A 19,468-nucleotide genomic window follows, 5' to 3' on the forward strand; every position below is an offset into this window, starting at 1 on the left:
GTCTTGTTCATCCATCAGTTTGACAAGATTCTAATTCAACCCAGAATAAGGCTTCACCCAGTTCATTAGAACAGCAAGTGATATATCAGCAAGGGGTTGGAAGTGCTTTGAAGGACAGGGTCATAATTCAAAATGATATGGACAAACTGGGGAAATGATCTGGGATAAGATGAAGTTCAAAAAGGACGAATGCAAAGTACTCCACTTAAGAAGGAAGAAGTCATATCTCACATACAAAATGGGAAGTGGACTGTCTAGGAAAGGGTCATAATGGACTAAGTGCTAAATTTGAAAACAATCTTCATTCTGGGATTCAATAACAGGAGTGTTCTAAACAAGATATGAGAAGGAATTCTTCTCTATTCTGCACTGATGAGGTCTCAGCTGGAGTAGTGTGTTCAGTTCTGGGCATCACGCTTCAAGAAAGATGTGGAGAAATTGGAGAAGATCCAGAGAAGAGCAACAAAAATGAGTAGAGGTCTAGAAAACATGACCTATGAGGGAAGAGAGAAAGAACTAGGTTTGTTTAGTTTGGAAAAGGGAAGACTAAGAAGGGACGTAACAACTTTCAAGTACCAAAAATGTTGTTACAAGGAGGAGGTGGAGAAAAATTTTTCTCCTTAACGTCTGATGATAGGACAAGGAGCAGTGGGCTTAAATTACAGCAAGGGAGGTTTAGGTTGGACATTAGGAAAAAACTTCCTAACTGTCAGGGTGGATAAGCCCTGGAATAAATTGCCTAGGGAGGTTGTAGAATCTTTCAGTGGAGACATTTAAGAGCAGGTTAGATGAACAGTTGCCAGGGGTGGTGCTAAATGGTGCTTGGCCCTGCCATGAGTGCATGGGACCTGACTCAATGATCTCTTGAGGTCCCTCCCAGTTCTAATGTTCTCTGGTTCTACAACAAGTCAGCTGCAGTATGAGGCTAGAGGAGAGAAACCTCAAAGGCACGTACAGTAACTGGACTATGATGAGAAAAAAACTGTTCAGCTGAACTTGCATATTTATAGTGACTTTCATTTTTTGTCTGCAAAGATGTGAAAGTATATCCTTTGGTAGGGTTCATCATTGGATGGTAGAGTTCATCCAATGTACTATCATTCCAGGTAGTACGCTTCTGTAGGGCAAGCAGTATTTACAGGGATTCAGACTGAGCTAACTTAGGCTGCGTCTACACTGTGAAATACATTTGATATTTAATAAATTCAAATATTTAAGCTCAATGTTACGAATTTTAATAGTGTCCACAGAGCTTGTTGAAATTCGACTCACCTTTTTTCCGCGTTGAATCTCTGCATCCCCATTGCCCTGTGCAAGTTCAAAAACATAGGTACCCACAATGCAGTGCTCATCTCACAGTGCTGTAGCCCCAGTTGATTGTGGGTGTTTCATGTTGGAATCCCAGAACCTCAAGCACTGTCCCACAATTCACTGCATCACTAACTGTGCAAGAAAAGAACTGGAGATTGCGCCATTTCCTGCTGCAGCATTCCAGCTCAAGCATGGATCCACAAGCTTCGACTCATAGCACTGATCGTTTTGGCAACCACAGTGGCTGTCATGCAATTTGTCCTTAAATTCCAAAGCTTAATGATGCTCAACTATCCAACTGGTGGTGGTGGTGCTGCTGCTGCTGCTAACGTTGAGGAGGATGAGGATGGTTTGGAAGAGCAAACCTCCCAACGGAGGTCCAAGAACTCAGAGCTGCTGGTTTTCATGGCTGAATTGCTGACAGTGGAGTGGTGGTTTTGGACTCGAGAGACCAGCACACACTGGTGGGATCACATAGTGTTGGAGTCCTGGGACAACCAGCAGTAGGTGCAGAACTTTTGCATGTGCAGGTCCACCTTTATGGAACTTTGATGTGCTGGTGCCCTCCCTGAAGCACAGCAACACCAGAATGAGGCCAGCCTTAATGGTTCAGAAGCCAGTGGCAATTGCACTGTAGAAGTTTGCAAACCCAGACAGGATGACACAAAACTAGGGGGAGAGGTAGATACATTGGAGGGTAGAGAGAGAATCCAGAGGGACCTGGATAAATTGGAGGACTGGGCCAAAAGAAATCTGATGCGGTTCAGTAAGGAGAAGTGTAGAGTCCTGCACCTGGGGCGGAAGAATCCCAAACATTGTTACAGGCTGGGGACCGACTGGCTCAGCAGCAGTATGATGGAAAGGGACCTAGGGGTTATGGTGGATGAAAGGTGGGATAAGAGTAAACAGTCTGCCCTTGTAGCCAAGAAAGCTAATGGCGTACTGGGGTGCATTAGGAGGAGCATTTCGAGCAGATCTAGGGAAGTAGTTATTCCTCTTTATTTGGCACTGGTGAGGACACATCTGGAATATTGTGTCCAGTTTTGGGCCCCCCAGTATAAAAAGGATGTGGATTTGCTAGAGCAGGTTCAGCGAAGGGCAACAAAAATGATTAAGGGTCTGGAGCACAAGACCTATGAGGATAGGCTGAGGGATTTGGGCTTGTTTAGTTTACAGAAGAGAAGACTCAGAGGTGATTTAATAGCAGCCTTCAACTTCCTGAAGGGGACCTCTAAAGAGGAGGGTGAGAAATTGTTCTCAGAGGTGTCAGATGACAGAACAAGGAGTAATGCTCAGAAGTTGAAGAGGGAAAGGTGTAGGTTAGATATTGGGAAAAACTTCTTCACCAGGCAGGTGGTGAAGCATTGGAATGCGTTGCCTAGAGGGGTGGTGGATTCTCCATCCCTTGAGGTTTTTAAGTCCCGGCTGGACAAGGTCCTGGCTGGGATGACTTAGTGGGGATTGATCCTGCTTGAAGCAGGGGGCTGGACTAGATGACCTCCTGAGGTCCCTTCCAGCCCTATGATTCTATGATTCTGTGATTCTGTTGCCACTCAGTGGCAAATCAGTTCAGGGTGGACAGATCTACAGTGGGATCTGTGGTGATGGAGTGGCCCATGCATTCTGTTGGCATCTCCTCAAGAAGACTGTGACCCTGGGAGATGTACAGGCCACAGTGGATGGATTTGCTGTCCAGTGGTTTCCTAACTGCAGTGGCACAATAGGTGGCACACACAGCCCCATCATGGCCTTGGAGTATATTAATCAAAAGGGGTAGTTCTCCATGGTCATGCAGAGGTTGGTAGATGACAAAGGCTGTTTTACTGACATCAATGTTGGCTGGTCAGGAAGGGTTCATGACACGTGCATATTCCGAAATTTGGGACTGTACTGAAAGCTCCTGGATGGGACTCTTTCCCTATTTGAAAAATCAAGATTGGTGATGTGGAGATGCCCACGGTCATACTGGGTAACCCTGCTTACTCTCTGCTTCCCTGCCTGATGAAACCCTTCACAGGAGCCGTGGACCCCAGCAAGGAAAACTTAATCAGACTGAGCAGGTGCAGAATGATTGTGGAATGAACCTTTGAATGTTTAAAAGTGAGATTCAGACGTTTATTGACCCCTTTGGATGTTTCTGAAGCTAATGCCCCCAATGTTATTACAGCGTGCACTATTTTGTACAATGTATGTGATTCACGGCGGGAGCCTTTCCTGTCTATCTGGCCCAAACTCCATATCACAGGCTTTCCACAAGTGTTGTAATTCAGTCTGGGCTCCATGGTGGGATTGTTTCCCATAAGCAAGTGCAGCTGTTGATGATAGCGGCAGGTCTGTGGAGCTGCCCCTGACCGCTGGTTGGCTTTCCAAACTTTTTGATAGGCCTGACAGAGTTCTTTGACTTTCACCCAGCACTGCATAGAGTCCTGGGAGTAACCTGAGGTGAACATCTCGCACGCACCATCTGATCATAGATGGCTACATTTCTCTTGGCCACCCAAAGTCTCTTCACCACCATTTGGTCTCCCCAGATGGCAGTGAGATCCAGAATCTCCTGTTGGGTCCAAGCTGCAGCTCTCTTGCACTTCTCAGGCTTGCTGGTCAGATCGCTACCCTGAGTGCTCATGACTGCAGTACAGGGCTACCGAAAATTGCTACTGATGCAGTGCAATGGCTACTGATGTGACGGGCAAAGGGATTTTTTTTTATTAATGGATGCCCTTGTTATTTGCAGGGCTGGGCTGCTAAATTCCAATCCAAATTTTCATTCAAATTCAATCAAAACTTTGCCCACTTTGACCTTCTTCCTGCACACCCAACAGCAGTGCACAATAAAGCAGCCATACTTGGAGGATCACCACCTAGCTTTGTGGGATACATATTGGACACTTGTGGAGGCTAACAAATATGAATTAAGGACACGGTGCTTCCATGCTTGCCTTGATTCGAGATCTTAAATTCAAAATTGATGCTATCCCTGTCCCGTAATATCGATATTTAGTAATCTGTACTACAGCTCAATAAATCAAGTTAACGGCATTACGTGTGAAGACGGTCATGTTTTAATATTGAGCTAATGCCTTGAAATTCTAATCTATCTCATAGTGTAGATGCAGCCTATGAATGAATTGTCTCTGATGGTGCCTTCAAAAATGGTTTAAATCATAGTTGGTTTGAAGTGCAGATGAAGCAGGTGCACAAAGGAGTTCATTCCATAAGTGTGTTCTCCTTATTTTCACACTTTTGTTGTAAAAATTCTCTTTAGCAAAATACAATAAATTGTCTGACTTCCCATCTATGTATTCCTTTCTTCTGTGACACTGTGCTTGTTTGTGCTGTTTTCTTTTTGTTTCAAGTAAAATGGTATCTCCCAGAACACTTTTTTGAACCCTAATAGGCTGAGTTATCCTGAAAGCGGGAAGGGCATGGCAGGTGTGAGGGATTTTTGTTTAGCATCTTGATTTAAAGACTGGTTTTTTCTGTTACACAGAAAAAACCATGTTCAATTTACTCCACTATACCTCGTTATTATAAATACTGTCATGTGGTAACATGCTTTTAAGAATATAGGTCAGTACAAACCCCTCTCTCCCTCCTGCTTTTGACATGGTGTCGTCTTTTGTGATCAAATGCAATATACCTCTAAAGCATTAGGCAAATGCTGTTAAGTACTGACACACGTGGGAAATATAAGACTTAAGAGAATTTCTGAAGTAACTATCAAGTGCAAGTCCTCCAACTGGATTGGCTCCATAAACAGCCTGGCTCACATAGGTATTTAAGCCCTTTTTTACTGGCCCCAGATCCTGCACCCATTGGTTGGGCTCCTCAGTCAGTACATCCATGTGCTTGGCACTGATAAGCTGCAAACTTCCTAATTGCGGAAACCCTTGCCCAACCCCTTCACCAAGACCCCACCCCCTGTTCCCTCCACACACACTCACCTTCACCAGTGTGCTCTAATCTTCACTGGGTTGGGGAAAAGGGATTGGGTGGAGGAGGCACTGAGGGCGCTCCCTGGTGGGAAGCTGTGGGTACAGGAGAGGCTGGAGCAGCAGGCGTGCAGGAGAAGGTGCAGCTTCCAGGAGGGAGTTTCCTTGTGGAAGCGGAACTCAGGTCTGGGCCTCCCTCAGCATATGGGAGAGGTTTCAGGGTGCAGGATTCCAGGCAGCTTTGACCGCAGGCAGCTCTGACCGCAGGCAGCTCCTGGGAAGTAGCAACGTGCCCCCCTGGCTTGTAGGTGGAGGGGCAGCTGGGGAGTGCTGCACATTGCCCTGGTCTGCAAGCACTGCCAATGAGCTCTGCGGAGTCAGCCCTCAGGGCAGCCCCTGTGGGCAAGGGCAGTGCATAGAGCTTCCCTGGCTGCCCCTTCGTTTAGAAGCCAGACATGCTGTCTGTGTCCAAGGAGCTGGACAGGGAGTCTGCTGTCCCCATAGTGTGACCAGACAATGTAATGGCCCAGTCAAGCAGTCACCTTTTTGACCAGGTGTCCTGTTTGAAAACCAGGCACCCAGAAAACCTAGGCACAGGCACAGAGTGGACCCAGGGGGCCCTAAGTCCTTTTGAGTTCCCTGGATACAGGTGTTAGTGGGAGGGAAGGTGGCAATGTAACCCCTCGTTTCAGAGCAGCCTCGACACTCATTTAATTGATGGTCTGCATCACAGAACTTCCATGACCCCTAACAAGACAGTGAATAGCAGAGGCTGGAGCTGCTGAGCTCTGGCCTAACCTCTTCCCTGTCCCAGACTTCCCCTTCGTTCCACCCTAGAAATGATAGGCCTTGTGTGTTTGCACTGGTAACTCTATACAGGTGGTTTTGGGGTCCCACTTAGGTCTCCTCTATCAACCAAAAAAAAACAATGGGCCCAGGCTTGCCAATAGAGGGGAGGGACAAAGGGGTCAATTGTCCCAGGGTTCATTGATTCAAATGGCCCAGGGCCCCTGACCACTACCACTGCTAATGCAGTACCTGGAGACCCAGGCTCTTTATGTTGCTTCTAGAGCGCAGGGCTGTGGAGATGGGGGAAAGCTGCAGTGTAGACGGCGCTGATGGCTGCCTACCCTGGTCTTGCCCCTTCTGCGAGAGCATGGAGCCAGCTCCCTTCTCCCCCCACCCCGCCACATCTTGCCTGGGGGCCTGGCAAGGCTGTTGGCTCCCCTGAAGGAGCCTGTGACAAAATGACCAATGTTAGCGTGGTCGGTCCCCCACTTTTCTTGGTGGGGGGGAGGGACTAAGGCATCACCCCTGATCCTTGGGGCACTCAGAGCCCCACTAGTGGCCCAGGAAGGTGGTCAAGAGAGGGGAAGCAGGGAAGGGATCTGGGTCTGAGCCCTGGGCTCTCTCAACACCTGCAATTTCTGAACCCTACCCCGTGGGAAAGAGGGTAACATTGGCCCTTGGCATGGCAGGAGGAAGTCTCCCTTCCGCCAATTCTCCCGATTTCCCAAATTGCAGCGAAACACCAAACTCCAGTTCTCTTACTGTCTACTCCCCCTGCCCGCGATCAAGCAGACAGTGTGGAGTAAGGATATTAGGTTGCTTAACTGGCTGTAGGTGCTTCAATTAGCTTGTAGCCTTTCCTAGTCTACAGAGAACCATATCATAATTAGCCTGGGGCCTAAGGCTCAGACCCAGACCCCTTTCCTGCTTCCCCTGTCTTCACCACCTTCCTAGGGTGACCGTATTTCTCTAGGCCAAATATGGGACACTTGGTAAAATTGCTCCGACTTGAGGGAGTTCAGTGGAACTCAATCAGACCTATGCTGCACAAATGAACAAATAACTAATAGTTATAACAAAGAACATTGTTTTTTGCACACCCATTAAAAAGACACACAGTACTACCTTTTTATAGCTAACAATAGGTAAAAATTAAAAATATATATTTGCAAGTGAAGGGTTACTGCTCTTCAGCGGGGCCTGTCTCAGTCTAGTGCCATTGCCCCCCTGCAGGCCCACATAAATGTTTGGGCTCCAGGCCCATAGTAAATTAATCTGACCCTGACTCTGCCCCATGGGCTTCCCTCCACAGGGAGCACACAGAGAATGCAGGATTAAGCCCTGCCACTCCCAGCTGTTGCCCCTTGGTGGGGCACTGGACAGGGGTGCCCCTGCCTTGCAGGGGTGGCCCTGGGCATACGGGCTGCAGATGCCCAGTTGGGGCAGGGGACGCTGGGGATGCAGGCCTGTTGGGGGGCCTTGCTGGCTGTGGGGTGGCTGCCCAGCCATGGGGCACCAGGAATGCAGCCTGGCAGAGCAAGGGGCTGCCCCTGGGGGTAGGGAGGGTTGCCTCAAGCAATGGGGGCTCCCTGTTTGCCCCCAAGCAGTAGGGCTGCTGCCCTGGGAAGGACAAGGGCTCCTCCACAGCTGCCCCATGCTGAAGAGTGCCCTGGATGTTCCATGCTGCAGGATGCTGGAAACTGGCTGCCCTGTGCTGCTGACAACTGGGGTTGCCATTCTGCAGGGGAGCTCCCAAGCTCCAGAAGTCTTTGCCCTGTGGGAGCTCCCACGCTTCATGCACGGTGCTCCCCGGCTTCTCCGCTCCACAAGGCACCGGGAACGGGGTTGCAGCCCTGTGGGAATGGCTCCCGGCTGCCCCAGGCAGCAGGGTGCCAAGAAGGTGGCTGCAGTCCCATGGGCGTGGCTCCCAGCTTCATGGAGCCACAGGAGCTGGGAACAGGACTGCAAACCCTGCCTTAGGGAGGAGGTCTCCCTGGCTGGAAGGGCAGTAAAGAGATTGTGGAGGACACACACTACCTGATATCTGCCTGCTGCCCCAGCGTACCTGACTTAGCCTATGGAATGGCTCCTGCTGGCCCCTCTCCTGTTGCTGCCAACACACCTGCCCGGTCAGTACGTGCTACACATGATCTCTGGCCAGCACCTGGTACTTGCAGCTGCAACTGTGCCTGCCGGGGGTAATGGCAGCTCAGCTCAGCCTTTTAGTTAGCATAAATTGGGACACCTCCTGATTCCCAGCAAAATGGGACAGAGAGTGACCCTACTTATACAGCTCCCTTCTAGCATTGTGCCACTGCTGTCTGGCCATACCATATTACAGCCCTTTGCAGAACTGAAGACCAGCTCTGCCGCATTCAATGACTGTTGTTGTTGTGGGGTTTTGGGGAGGAGTGGGGACGTGTGTATGAAATAGGATTACACCTATAATGCCATGCAGCATTCGTATACCTGGTGTGTGTTGTATTTGTGACAGCTTGGGACATAGCAGTTGTCCCCACCTTTGTGTTCAGCTGATTCTAAACATCACATTGACCATAGCTGACTTTGGGGTCCTCAAATCAGAAAGGGCAAAACTCTGTCTAGAAGATCTACAACAGGAAACCAGAAATGTTGTATGAGTCCAGCATCCAGGCCTTTGCATCTGATGCAGATCAGTTTCCATCAGGTGAAGCAGGTCTTGCTCACAAAAGCTTATGCTCCAAAATATCCACTAATCTATAAGGTGCCACAGGACTTCTCATTGTTTTTGTGGATATAGACTAACACGGCTATCCCTCTGATCATTCATACCACACAGAAGCACATTTGAACTAGTAAGGCAATATACTGCAATGCAAACATTTTCCTTCGTAAAAATTCTCTGGTTGTGAAGTGGAAGATGCCTTCACAACAGGTAGGTAATAGAGTAATAAAATAAAATACCAAATAAAACTTTTGCTGGCCACCTCCACCTACAAAGCCACTTTTCTCCTTTTCAAAATAGATAAGTAAATAGGTTATTTTACAATGACCACTAGCTATTTTGGATATCAAACTGTGTACATTGCATTTAGGTTAGATGGATTAGCTTTTACGCTCCTGGGTGCCCTACAAATACAATAGCTAAGGGTGCATTAATACCATAGTGATGAATACGGTATACAAAGCAAAGAAATTATCAAAACAAAAAGCAGTCAAGTAGCACTTTAAAGACTAGCAAAATAGTTTATTACGTGAGCTTTTGTGGGACAGACCCACTTCTTCAGACCATAGCCAGACCAGAACAGACTCAATATTTAAGGCACAGAGAACCAAAAACAGTAAGCAAGGAGGACAAATCAGAAAAAGCTAATCAAGGGGAGCAAATCAGAGAGTGGAGGGTTGCGGGGGAAGATCAAGAATTAGATTGAGCCAAGTATGCAGACGAGCTCCTATAGTGACTCAGAAAGTTCCCATCACGATTTAAACCATGTGTTAATGTGCCGAATTTGAATATAAAAGTCAGCTCGACCGTTTCCCTTTCCAGAACGGTGCGATAATTCCTTTTCAGTAACACACATACCTTTAGGTCATTGACAGAATGCCCCATTCCATTAAAATGTTGACTAACTGGTTTGTGGATCTGGAGTGTTTTGATGTCTGTTTTGTGCCCATTGACCCTTTGTCTAAGGGAGTTAGAAGTCTGTCCAATGTACAAAGCATCTGGGCATTGTTGGCACATGATGGCATATATGATGTTAGTAGAGGAGCATGAGAAAGTGCCCGTGATTCTGTGAGTAACCTGGTTAGGTCCAGTGATAGTATTTCCAGAGCAGATATGTGGACAAAGCTGGCAGCGGGCTTTGTTGCAGGGAAAGGTTCCACAACTGGTATTTAATTCTGTAAATATCAAATACATGTAGGGTGTCATTTTATGCCCTGGGAATGCGAGAACAGATCCTTACCATGCACTTTTGCCCTGAAACCATTTGAAGAACAAATGCATCAATTTGCCATGTTGATAAATGTCCATCCTGATGTGCTGGACAATATTTAATCATCGAAGGACCCATTCATTCACTTCTCAGAAAGTTGTCTCTTGTTGACATTGCTGTCCTCTTTTTTTAGACTTTGGTTGGGCCGTTGCTTCAGTGGGGTGAGTATGGGATCTGTAGAGACCACTCTGCATCCTTTGAAACAGTGGGAGATTGTTGGCAGAGCTCCACAATGTTGGCAATTGGCAGAGCTCCCTAATGAAACGGAAGGCTGTGTTTGAGACAGTGACAGATACACCACCTGTCTCTGTGGAAATTTGACAAGAATGTGTTTTGTTGCAGTTCTTCAATATCTGCATTGACTAAGTTTTGAGGAGGTGGCTTTTGGCACTGAGCCGACAACTATTTTCCTTTGAGATCCTCATTACACTGATATCGTCTAGTTGGCTCATCTGGTAAATTGTTGCTGATATTGGCTCTGGTTGGACAAGAAGCAGGGTGTGTTAGTCTGGATGCTAATGAAGATAAAATGGAGTTCCTGGCCATTACCATCAAGGAGCCTCCAGCTCTAATATTAACTATAAGGATGAGATATCCGCTTGTGGATTTTATTCTTGTTCATATGTGTTTTTAACTATTACTTTTGGCAACTTCTATGTAACTGCAGTGGCTCATCCAGTAAGTCAGTCCAGTTAATAAACTGGAGAAGTATTGAGTTCTTCTATGGATCAGTTATACCAACGCACTTAAGGCTGCAACATTGATGTAAACAAATGCCAAATTAGTTTTTAAGGCTACCTGCACGCCTGCCAGCTAAATGTTTTCAGCACGCATTCATTGTGTATAGTATCCCTGCTGGATTCTTACCTGATGATGATCAAAGGAATGAAATATACCAGGAAAGCAACCACCGTCATATAAGGTATCCAGTAGGAGTCATCCGGCCAGTGGGCCCAGCATTGCACTTCCCCATTGGATAGCTGCCGTTTCCCAAATATAATCAGAGTTGGAATTGAAAACAGGAATGAGAGACTCCATGCCACAATGATGAGAACTTTCGCCTGCCTTTCTGTTCAACAAATCCAAGCAGATTTTTGTTAGCGTGGGTCCTGGCAATTCTGCAATGTTTCTTTGGACATATACCTTGGCCTAAAGGGAGGACAGGGGGTGGGGGAGGATTCTAATTTGCAATCTGATGCTGAAAATGAAAAGAACTTGTCAGCTAATTTTGTGACTAAAATTTTAATTCCTTTGTAATTTGTGACAAAAGTTAGTTGACAAAGAAGTCAAGTGCTATTGTAGCCCACACACCTATGTGTGGTTAAGTGTCCCATGCAGTGGTACCTTGACGGTGTCAAAGAACAAGAATAAGTGTCCTCTACAGCTTAAGCTAAGAGCCAGCTAGCTTTTATCTCAAGTGGCAGAGGTGTCTGCATTAAGCTCCGGAGGTCCCAGGTTCAGGTCTGCCTGTGGGCAGTTACACTATGTCAAGACTCGGGTCACCATTCAGTAATGAAATATAAGCTTTGAGAGAGGCTCCCCAGACAAAAGTTTCTTCATATAAGGGTGGTATGTGGTTGGGCAGAAGTGCACACTTGTCTGGGCAAAGCAACAGGATGGCATGTCCAAAACAAGAGAAGCCTTCACCCTACAGCTGACAGAGGAAAGCTGGTATTGCATCTTCAACAGCACTGCAAGGTGCATTATTGAAGTTAATTTTGAGAGGGTAGGTCCACTGATCAATATAGCTGCACAGATTTCCAACAGTCACGTATCTCACATACTTAGAGTGCCAGAGGATTGCAGGTAGAAAAATCTATAGAAAAATATCCCATACTGCCTGTGCACTCAGATATTTCCAGACTGTTCTTTTTTTATGCTGAAGTAGAAAATTATGTTAAATTGTGCACAGCAGGAGGCTGGACTTAATATCTATACTTCTTGATGGTAAATAACTTTTAAAAAAGCATTACAAAAGTAATCAGAAGAGCTTATTTTTTTCTTCATCCAATATCAGCTATAACATTTGCTCTTATTTTTAAATATTACATGTGATCAGCACAATAGAAGTCTGATTATCTAAAGAGTTGAGGACATCTGTAACATTTAGATCAGTGCTTTTCAAACTTTTAGGTTTCATATTCCTTTCCAAATGTAGTCAGCTGTGTACCCCCATCTGGGAGAGGTTCATAATGTACCTATCCTTAGACTGCCAAGTCTTACTAAATAAAATGTGTAGTCTGCCATTGTAGAATTTTTTCTTTTGTATCCCCTGCTGGGAGCTTGTGTACCCAAGTTGAAAACAAATGATTTTAAATAAACAAGGGAGTTGGATTAAATAGTAACCATTACGGTGGGAGAAGGACTATGTAAAGAAATACTAAGGGATAACAGAATTTAATGAATTAAAAAAATGAGGGGACATTGGGAATCATTTATTGACAGATTTTTCAGTTAACCAAGGAATAGGGTTGAAAGGCCAATTATTTGCAACTCCACTTGGCAAAGTGCTAGAAAATATTGTAGAAAGAAACCCAAATTGCCAGAAAAATAGGCTAGATAACTTGTACGGTCTTAGTTCAGATTTTTACAGGAACTACATATTTGCAGTAAAGAACTGAGGTAACAAGGCTGTCTAGTGGCTAAAGTATTAGATTAAGGAGCCTCGAATCTGAGGCTCTAATTTTTGGTTCTCCCATAGCTTTTCTTACTGATGCTGTGCAGCCTGTACAACAGTTTTTCTCAGTATCTCCACCTGTAAAATGAGTATGATACAGGTTGAACTTAAATCCAGTACTTTTTAATCATATATGTTGCAAGACCAGAGAGTCCTGGGGCTGGTGCCAGACCCGATCAGCATGACAGGGACTGAGGCCAAGGCAATGGTTGTCAGCCTGGCCTGGGCCTGAGCTGGAACCCCTGCCAGTCCTGCTGCATCATGGAGGAAGCAGAGAGAGAAGGTGGGCAAAGCCCCCACAGAAGTGTGAGGCCGGGGACGAAGGCCCATCCTGCCAGAAACCCTGACAGCCGTGGGAAGTCTGGAGTTCTCAGGAAGCAGGAGGATGGGGCAACCTGGGGAAGAAAGCCCTGGATGTCCCCTGTTCCAGCAAATTCTGTTTGGGACCTGTCAGGTCCCAACCACACAGGACCAGGGAGATTCAACCTGTAATACTTTATCATTGTCCCCATTAAGTTGGGGGGTGTGAATGCATGTGTTGATTATGGCCAGATTCTGAGGCCTGTAACTATCTTAAGCAGTATCTTACTCAAATAGTCCCTCTGAAGTCAATGGAAACACCCATGCAGGGGATATGTCAAATTCTGAAATGCTGTCTCTCTCAAGAGCTTAGAAATTGAGGAATGAAAGGTGATTATCTAAACCAGGTGTTTGTATTCACAATTCCAATGTGGAATGTTCAATGCACATCACTGATATTTTTCCTTTTAAAAACTTTCTAATTTTTTTTAAAAAAAGTCACATTCTAAGCAATTTGTGGCTCTTGGTTTTTGTTTTTTTTTCCTTTACTGTTAATGAAAATTTCTATTAAGAGGTTTTGGAATTTTCTCCCTTGTTCCTGCATCCAACACTTTTAGGAGTACACAGCAGGACCCAGTCACACAGCCTTTCTCTGAGATCTTGTCTTCACTGGAGCTTGAAGGATCCACCCTGAAGTTAATTCTTAAGGTAGCCACGCTCTAGTGAGAGCAGTCATGGTATGCAGCTCAGGAGGTGTTTCCCGGTGTTTAAATCAGCAGCACAGAGTAGCTGCATTTACACAGCAATGCTAGCTCCAGTGTCGGCAACACTTGAACTTCCACCCCGCTAAATAATCTCAAAACCCCACTTAACCTCACCTAGCTCAGCTGGGCATGGGGGGAGCTCCAGGAGTGAGAGAGGCCAGGATCATCCAGCAGGAGAGGATGCTCACCCAGTGGCTTGGTGTGGTGTGACTGGGGTGGGCAGGCCAGTGCTCCTACTGTTCAGGGGGAGAGTTTCGGCAGAGGGGGATTGTAATGGGTAGGGCCTCGGGCAGAAGGGGTGAGGCCCACAGGCTAGCTTCCCTGCAGCGGGTGAAGGGGGTGGCCAACAGGGCTTCAAATTGCTGAGTAGATGTTCAGGCTGAAGCCTGGGCTCTGGGACCAGTGTCAGGAGCAGAGTCATTTCACTGGCCTCATTTGGTAGCTGCTGCTGGCCCCCTCAGGTTCTGATGCTGGCCCCTGGGCCACAGCAGGTCACAATGGCAGAAGACCAGATCCATTGTGCACTGCTAGCTCCATGCTCTGCACACAGCCCAGCACCTGCTTAACCTCATCACAAAGGCCTGGTGTCAGTGGGTTAGCAGAGGTGCAGTTCTACTCCCTGGTTCTCTGTTACAGTCCTGAGCTGCTTTATCTGCTTCCCTCCAGTGATCACCAGCCTGGTAAATGCCCAGCGCTGCCAGCATCTTTGCTGTTTGCTGATCTGTATGACTGCTCCTGATACTCGCTAAAATTCACTGTTGGGCTGGTACCACACTGCTGGCTCACTAAAACCTGGCTAGGCTACGCACCTGTGACCATGAAGCAGCCAGTTTTGTGAAGGACATTGCTGGTGTCCATTATACATGCAAAATTTCTCCAAAGGCATTTGCAGCTTAGCCTGAATAAAATTAAAGGGTTAAATGTTGAGTCCCTGAACTACTGCACCACAAGAGGGGTGGGGAGGGGCTTCCCTTTTTCTGGAGTCAATTGGCTGCTTTTGGGAGACAGGCAGGACTAGGGAAATTGGCTCATGGGGTTATGAGATGCTTTGAGCGAATTCTCAAGACCTAAGTCTGGGAGGCTGCATCTACATTGCAGAGCAATAGGGCTTGAATGCTGAATGTAGGCTGCACTCTGGCTAGCCCCCTACCCTTGTGTGCCACTTGGTCCAAGCCCGAGTGTGAGAAATGTGTGCGTAGACAGAGGGGCTTGTGCCCAAGCCTGAGTCTGAATGTGGGTTTAAATGGCAGCAGAGACACTCTCAGAGGCCATAGTAAGGCAGGATGCAAAATTCAGACCTCAACAGTCATAAGCAAGCCCGGTTTTTTACACTTGTTGCCACTTTTCAGTATGACAAATTGATCTGTGACTCTTGGCCTCAAGTGTGTTCTATAAACCGCAGAGAGAACATGATTGAGCCCTGTCAGACACGCTACATAGGGCGAAGATATAACCCTCTCTCCCTCAAAAGAAAGGAAAAGGCAGCTACAGCATAGGATTGCTTCATTAATGTAAACAGTTTACTGTAAAATGAGCCATATATTGTGGCTGATTATGCCCTCAAAGTGCTCTACAAAGAGTAACTTACTAATTCCTCATGGTTATATCCTTAAGCTTAGAAAGTGTAACACAGTCAACCTGCAGAGCTGCTTGTCAGAGGAGGCTATGAAGGCTAGGACTATAATATTTATAAAAGAGCTAGATAAATTTATGAAGGTTAGGTTCATTAATGGCTATTAGCCATGATGGGTAAGGAATGGCGTCCCTAGTCTCTGTTTGTCAGAGGCTGGAGATGGACCGATCGCTTGATTGTTATCTATTCAGTCCCCCCCTTCTGGGGCACCTGGCATTGGCTGCTGTCAGCAGACAGGATACTGGGCTGGATGGACTTTTGGTCCAACCCAGTACGTCCATTCTTATGTATGTTCTTAATAACTACTGCTCTTTCAATGTCACACGTGAAGTTAGTGCACCAGTGAGGTTCACCTGCTCCGTGGTTGAGCACTCAAATAGATGATCAAAATTTCACAAATATTATGAGCACCCAATCACTCTCTTGAATTCACCAGGAAGGGCTGGCAGTACAGCAGTTCTGGAAATCTGCCTAACAGAATTTACTATTACTTCCACACACCTCAATTCTGAAAATGTTGCCTAAACATGGCAAATTTTAGGATAAATTTCAGATTCGTATTTGAAGGCTTTGGAACTTATCCATGTGCCTGAATTATACAACTGTCTGATCTCATGGAAATATTTTCATCAGACCAGAAAGGACTGTTAGTTCATGGACTTTGACTTCCTGCATAAGACAAGCCATAGAACTTCACTATTGCACCTGTGGTGAGTACAATAATTTCTTTCGGTTAAAGTATATTTTATAGGAAGCAACCACTGCTGTAACTCTTGTCACCTCATCCCCCTTCCTACTTCTTTTCCCCCAATACATAATTAATATTGCAAATTCTTTGGGTATGGAAACATCCTTCTGTATTGCCCAGCAGCCAGCCTGATTTTGAATGTCGTAAAAATGACAGCTGCCTTCTGAATTTCCCTTAACATGGAACGGAGCTACAAGCTGAGATATTTAAAATGCAACCTCTACCTCCAATAATTACACATAATGAGAAAATAGCCTGGAGGAATTCACGTTGTATTTAATACTATACGTTTTTCCTTCAGTTTTACCTAATTGTACCGGGAGAAGTTCATTCAAACACTACATATTATACTAAATGGTGCAGATTAATTCCCCGTTATGATTCCTGCAGTAAATAGAGTTTTTGTCTGTTTGTGCAATAATTCATTTCTCAAAATTCAGGGAGATAATGGAAAACCTTTTACACTTTTAAAAATAGTTTTAAAGCCATATTAATTTGTAGTCTTGGTAATATTATAGTTGTGAAGGAACTTAGTACACTAATGATGATGCCACTGCTTTCATTGAGAAGTTCTTTAGCAACATAAAGATGCTAACAACAAGAGCTAGAGCAGTAGCAAGGTGTAAATTTTCTCTTACCTCCTTGAAGGAACTTCATTGGATAAACGATGGCGTGGTATCGGTCTATGCTGAGGGAAACCAGAACATAAGTCGAAGCATACAGAAGCACAACCTGAGGCAAAACAGAGGGAAAGAAGACACAGTTAGTTACAAGCGTTATTTGTAGAGAGTGACTTAAATGATATTGGGTAGAATTCAGCAGGGAACTTAGGTTGGCCATTGTGGTGTCTAACTTTTAGGTATCTTGTGTGAAATGGACAGCCTGGAGTTGGATGCCCAGCCTCCCTTATGTAGTGCATGGGAAGAGTCAGGTGCCTAAAAGAAGTTTCACAAAAGCCATTGCACTGAGTGCAGAGATACCTAAGCTGTCGATAGGAAATGCTGAGAAAGAGGGACGTGGCTTAAGCCCCATTGATCAAAGGGCATTAGGTTTTTACCTGCTTACAATTTTCTGACTTTTTTCCATTCTCATATCTGCCATTAAACTTTCATGCCATAGTATTTAAATGCTGGTTTTGTTAATTTCTTTGATTGAGGGCTCTTATTTAACCATTCAATAAGCACTTGCTGTACATGGGATACAAGACAATGAGCTCTTATCTTAGTTTGGGTGCGCAGCACTAGGTATTAGATATTGAATAGTTTCTGTACCTGCAGGTAGCGCACAACTCTGCACACAAGGTCAGGGGCCATGAAATCTCCTGTGAAGCGCCAGATTATATCAGTCAGTATATTTATGCATCCTGTAAAACAATCTGCAAAGAAACAGACAGATGAATGGCAAACAATATATGGCAGAAGTTAGTTTAGTTACTTCCTGTCCCATCACTTATTGTGTACTGCCCCCTTTAATCTCCAATTCATTTGTCTAGTGAAACAAAGCAGCCATTTTGTGAACAGTTCAATGTGGCTTGTTAGTCTGGAAATACACCACATGGAAACTTTCCCTTCATTCTTTTATCTTGTTCTCGTACGCTAAAGTAAAATCCATTCACTCTACAACAGTACTTGGAACAGAAATTTTTTTTCTTTTCCCCCCAAGGCATCACTGAGATCCACAAAACTCCCATTCAGCTGTCACCTAACCCCAAGGCACCTATCTTTTATTGGTGCTTAAGTTTTTGCACTAAAAATTCCTTTGGTGTGTGTTTCTGCCTCTGGGGACATGCCTGCAACCTCACTGTAGGCACCCAAGCCCCAGCATGATTCCTAACATGGCAGAAGATATGTGTTTTAATTCCCTGAGTTATGTGTGAGACCCTCATCTGGTAGCAATGTTCAGAGTGTGCCCACGAGATTAAGCCCCCCATTGAATTCACACAATACAGATTCTACCTGTAGCTAAAACTCTGGCCCAATTAATATTTAATTATTCAGGTATTTAATGTGGAACACTGTCAACGGGAGAGACTAAAGGAGAGACACATCAAAATATCCAGTAACTTTATGGATAAGACACGAATGAGAGAGGATGTGAATGAGGCTCTACCAGTCTTCACCCCACCCCCAAGAAAAGAGTGAATTTGAACCACGGGTTTCTTATATCCTGGGTGTAACCAGCCCACTAGCCCAGAGGTTATAAGATGAGCACCTCCTGCGCTATTTTATTTCATGTCACATTGATAACTTATGCAGCTGAATGCCTGTCTGCTCTCAGCTCATGGTAGGGCTCCAGACTGTGGATCACTTGCAGAGGTAGGTGTCTATTTCCAAGAAAGGCAGAGTTTAGAGAACCCCCCTCCACACACACACTCATCAGCATCTCTCACTCTAATTTAAGAGGCTCCCTGCCCAGCACGCTGGCTGCCAGTCATCATACAGGAGCCCAGTGCCAAACTCAGGATTCGTGGATTGCAGTGTTGTTCCTGTATTTCCCCCCTTAGGCATAGTGATGTTCACCATTGCACACTCAGATCCTTTCATGAACCCCATCCAAACCAATTTGCTATATGCATACATAGAAACCTATTACAGTCATACCCCGAGATACACCCATTCGGGTTACAAGAATTCGACTTTACAAGGAGTTTCGTTTAATACCCCTACTTCAGCTTATGAGGCATTTCTTTGCATTTACGAGGACTGATTTGGATTTTGCGCGCCTCAGTGGGATGCGGCCACCCTGCAGCAGGAGAAAGGCCATGGCTCCAGGCAACGGCTGCCCGCAGCTGCTGCCCACCCAGCGCATCTCTCTGCTGTGCCCAGCAGCAGTTTCCTGGAGCCCCCGGCTGACCACAGCAGGCGCCCACCTCTGGAGCAGGGAGAGGAGGGGACAGTGCCCATCTGCGGAGCCGCCAACCCGGGCACCTTGGGCCACCCCCACCTTTACCTTGACACTGCTGTGGCTGGTCTGGGTCTCTGCCTTGGTGCTGCAGCAGCAGCATGCCCTGGCCTGGCCGGCAGACGCGGGCTCCCTGCGCTCCTGGTGGTGCAGGCAGGGGCCAGGTGGAGGCTGGCAGCTCTGGTAGGTGAGCACCGAGGGGATGGAGTCGGCCACGTCGGTCTCAATGAAGAGGCCATGCAGGGGGCATTGGCAGTGGCGCGGTGCAGGGAGATAGATTTGTCCGAGTCCCAGCAGAAGATCACGCCGCTCTGCGAGATGTGGATGCTGGGCACACAACCCATCCTGGCCACTGCTGCTCGCCGCCACCGCCGCCCGCCCTGGGCAGCTGTGCCTTGGGCACCGCTCACAGTCTGTGGCGCTCCCTCCTATTTAGCAC

General features: G+C 46.3%; 1 protein-coding gene across 1 annotated transcript in view; it reads right to left on the reverse strand.

The window, feature by feature from the left end:
• NPSR1 (neuropeptide S receptor 1) overlaps window positions 1-19,468 on the reverse strand; it is a 97,594-nt gene that overhangs the window by 24,348 nt on the left and 53,778 nt on the right. The window contains exons 3-5 of the mRNA XM_074986056.1: window positions 17,400-17,503; window positions 16,767-16,860; window positions 10,874-11,075 (exon numbers count right to left, since the gene is read on the reverse strand). Coding sequence (XP_074842157.1) covers window positions 10,874-11,075; window positions 16,767-16,860; window positions 17,400-17,503 — 400 coding nt within the window. The remainder of the gene's footprint in view (window positions 1-10,873; window positions 11,076-16,766; window positions 16,861-17,399; window positions 17,504-19,468) is intronic.

The sequence above is a fragment of the Carettochelys insculpta genome, chromosome 2 (genome assembly GCF_033958435.1).
Source record: "Carettochelys insculpta isolate YL-2023 chromosome 2, ASM3395843v1, whole genome shotgun sequence".
Classification (NCBI taxonomy): Eukaryota; Metazoa; Chordata; order Testudines; family Carettochelyidae; genus Carettochelys; species Carettochelys insculpta.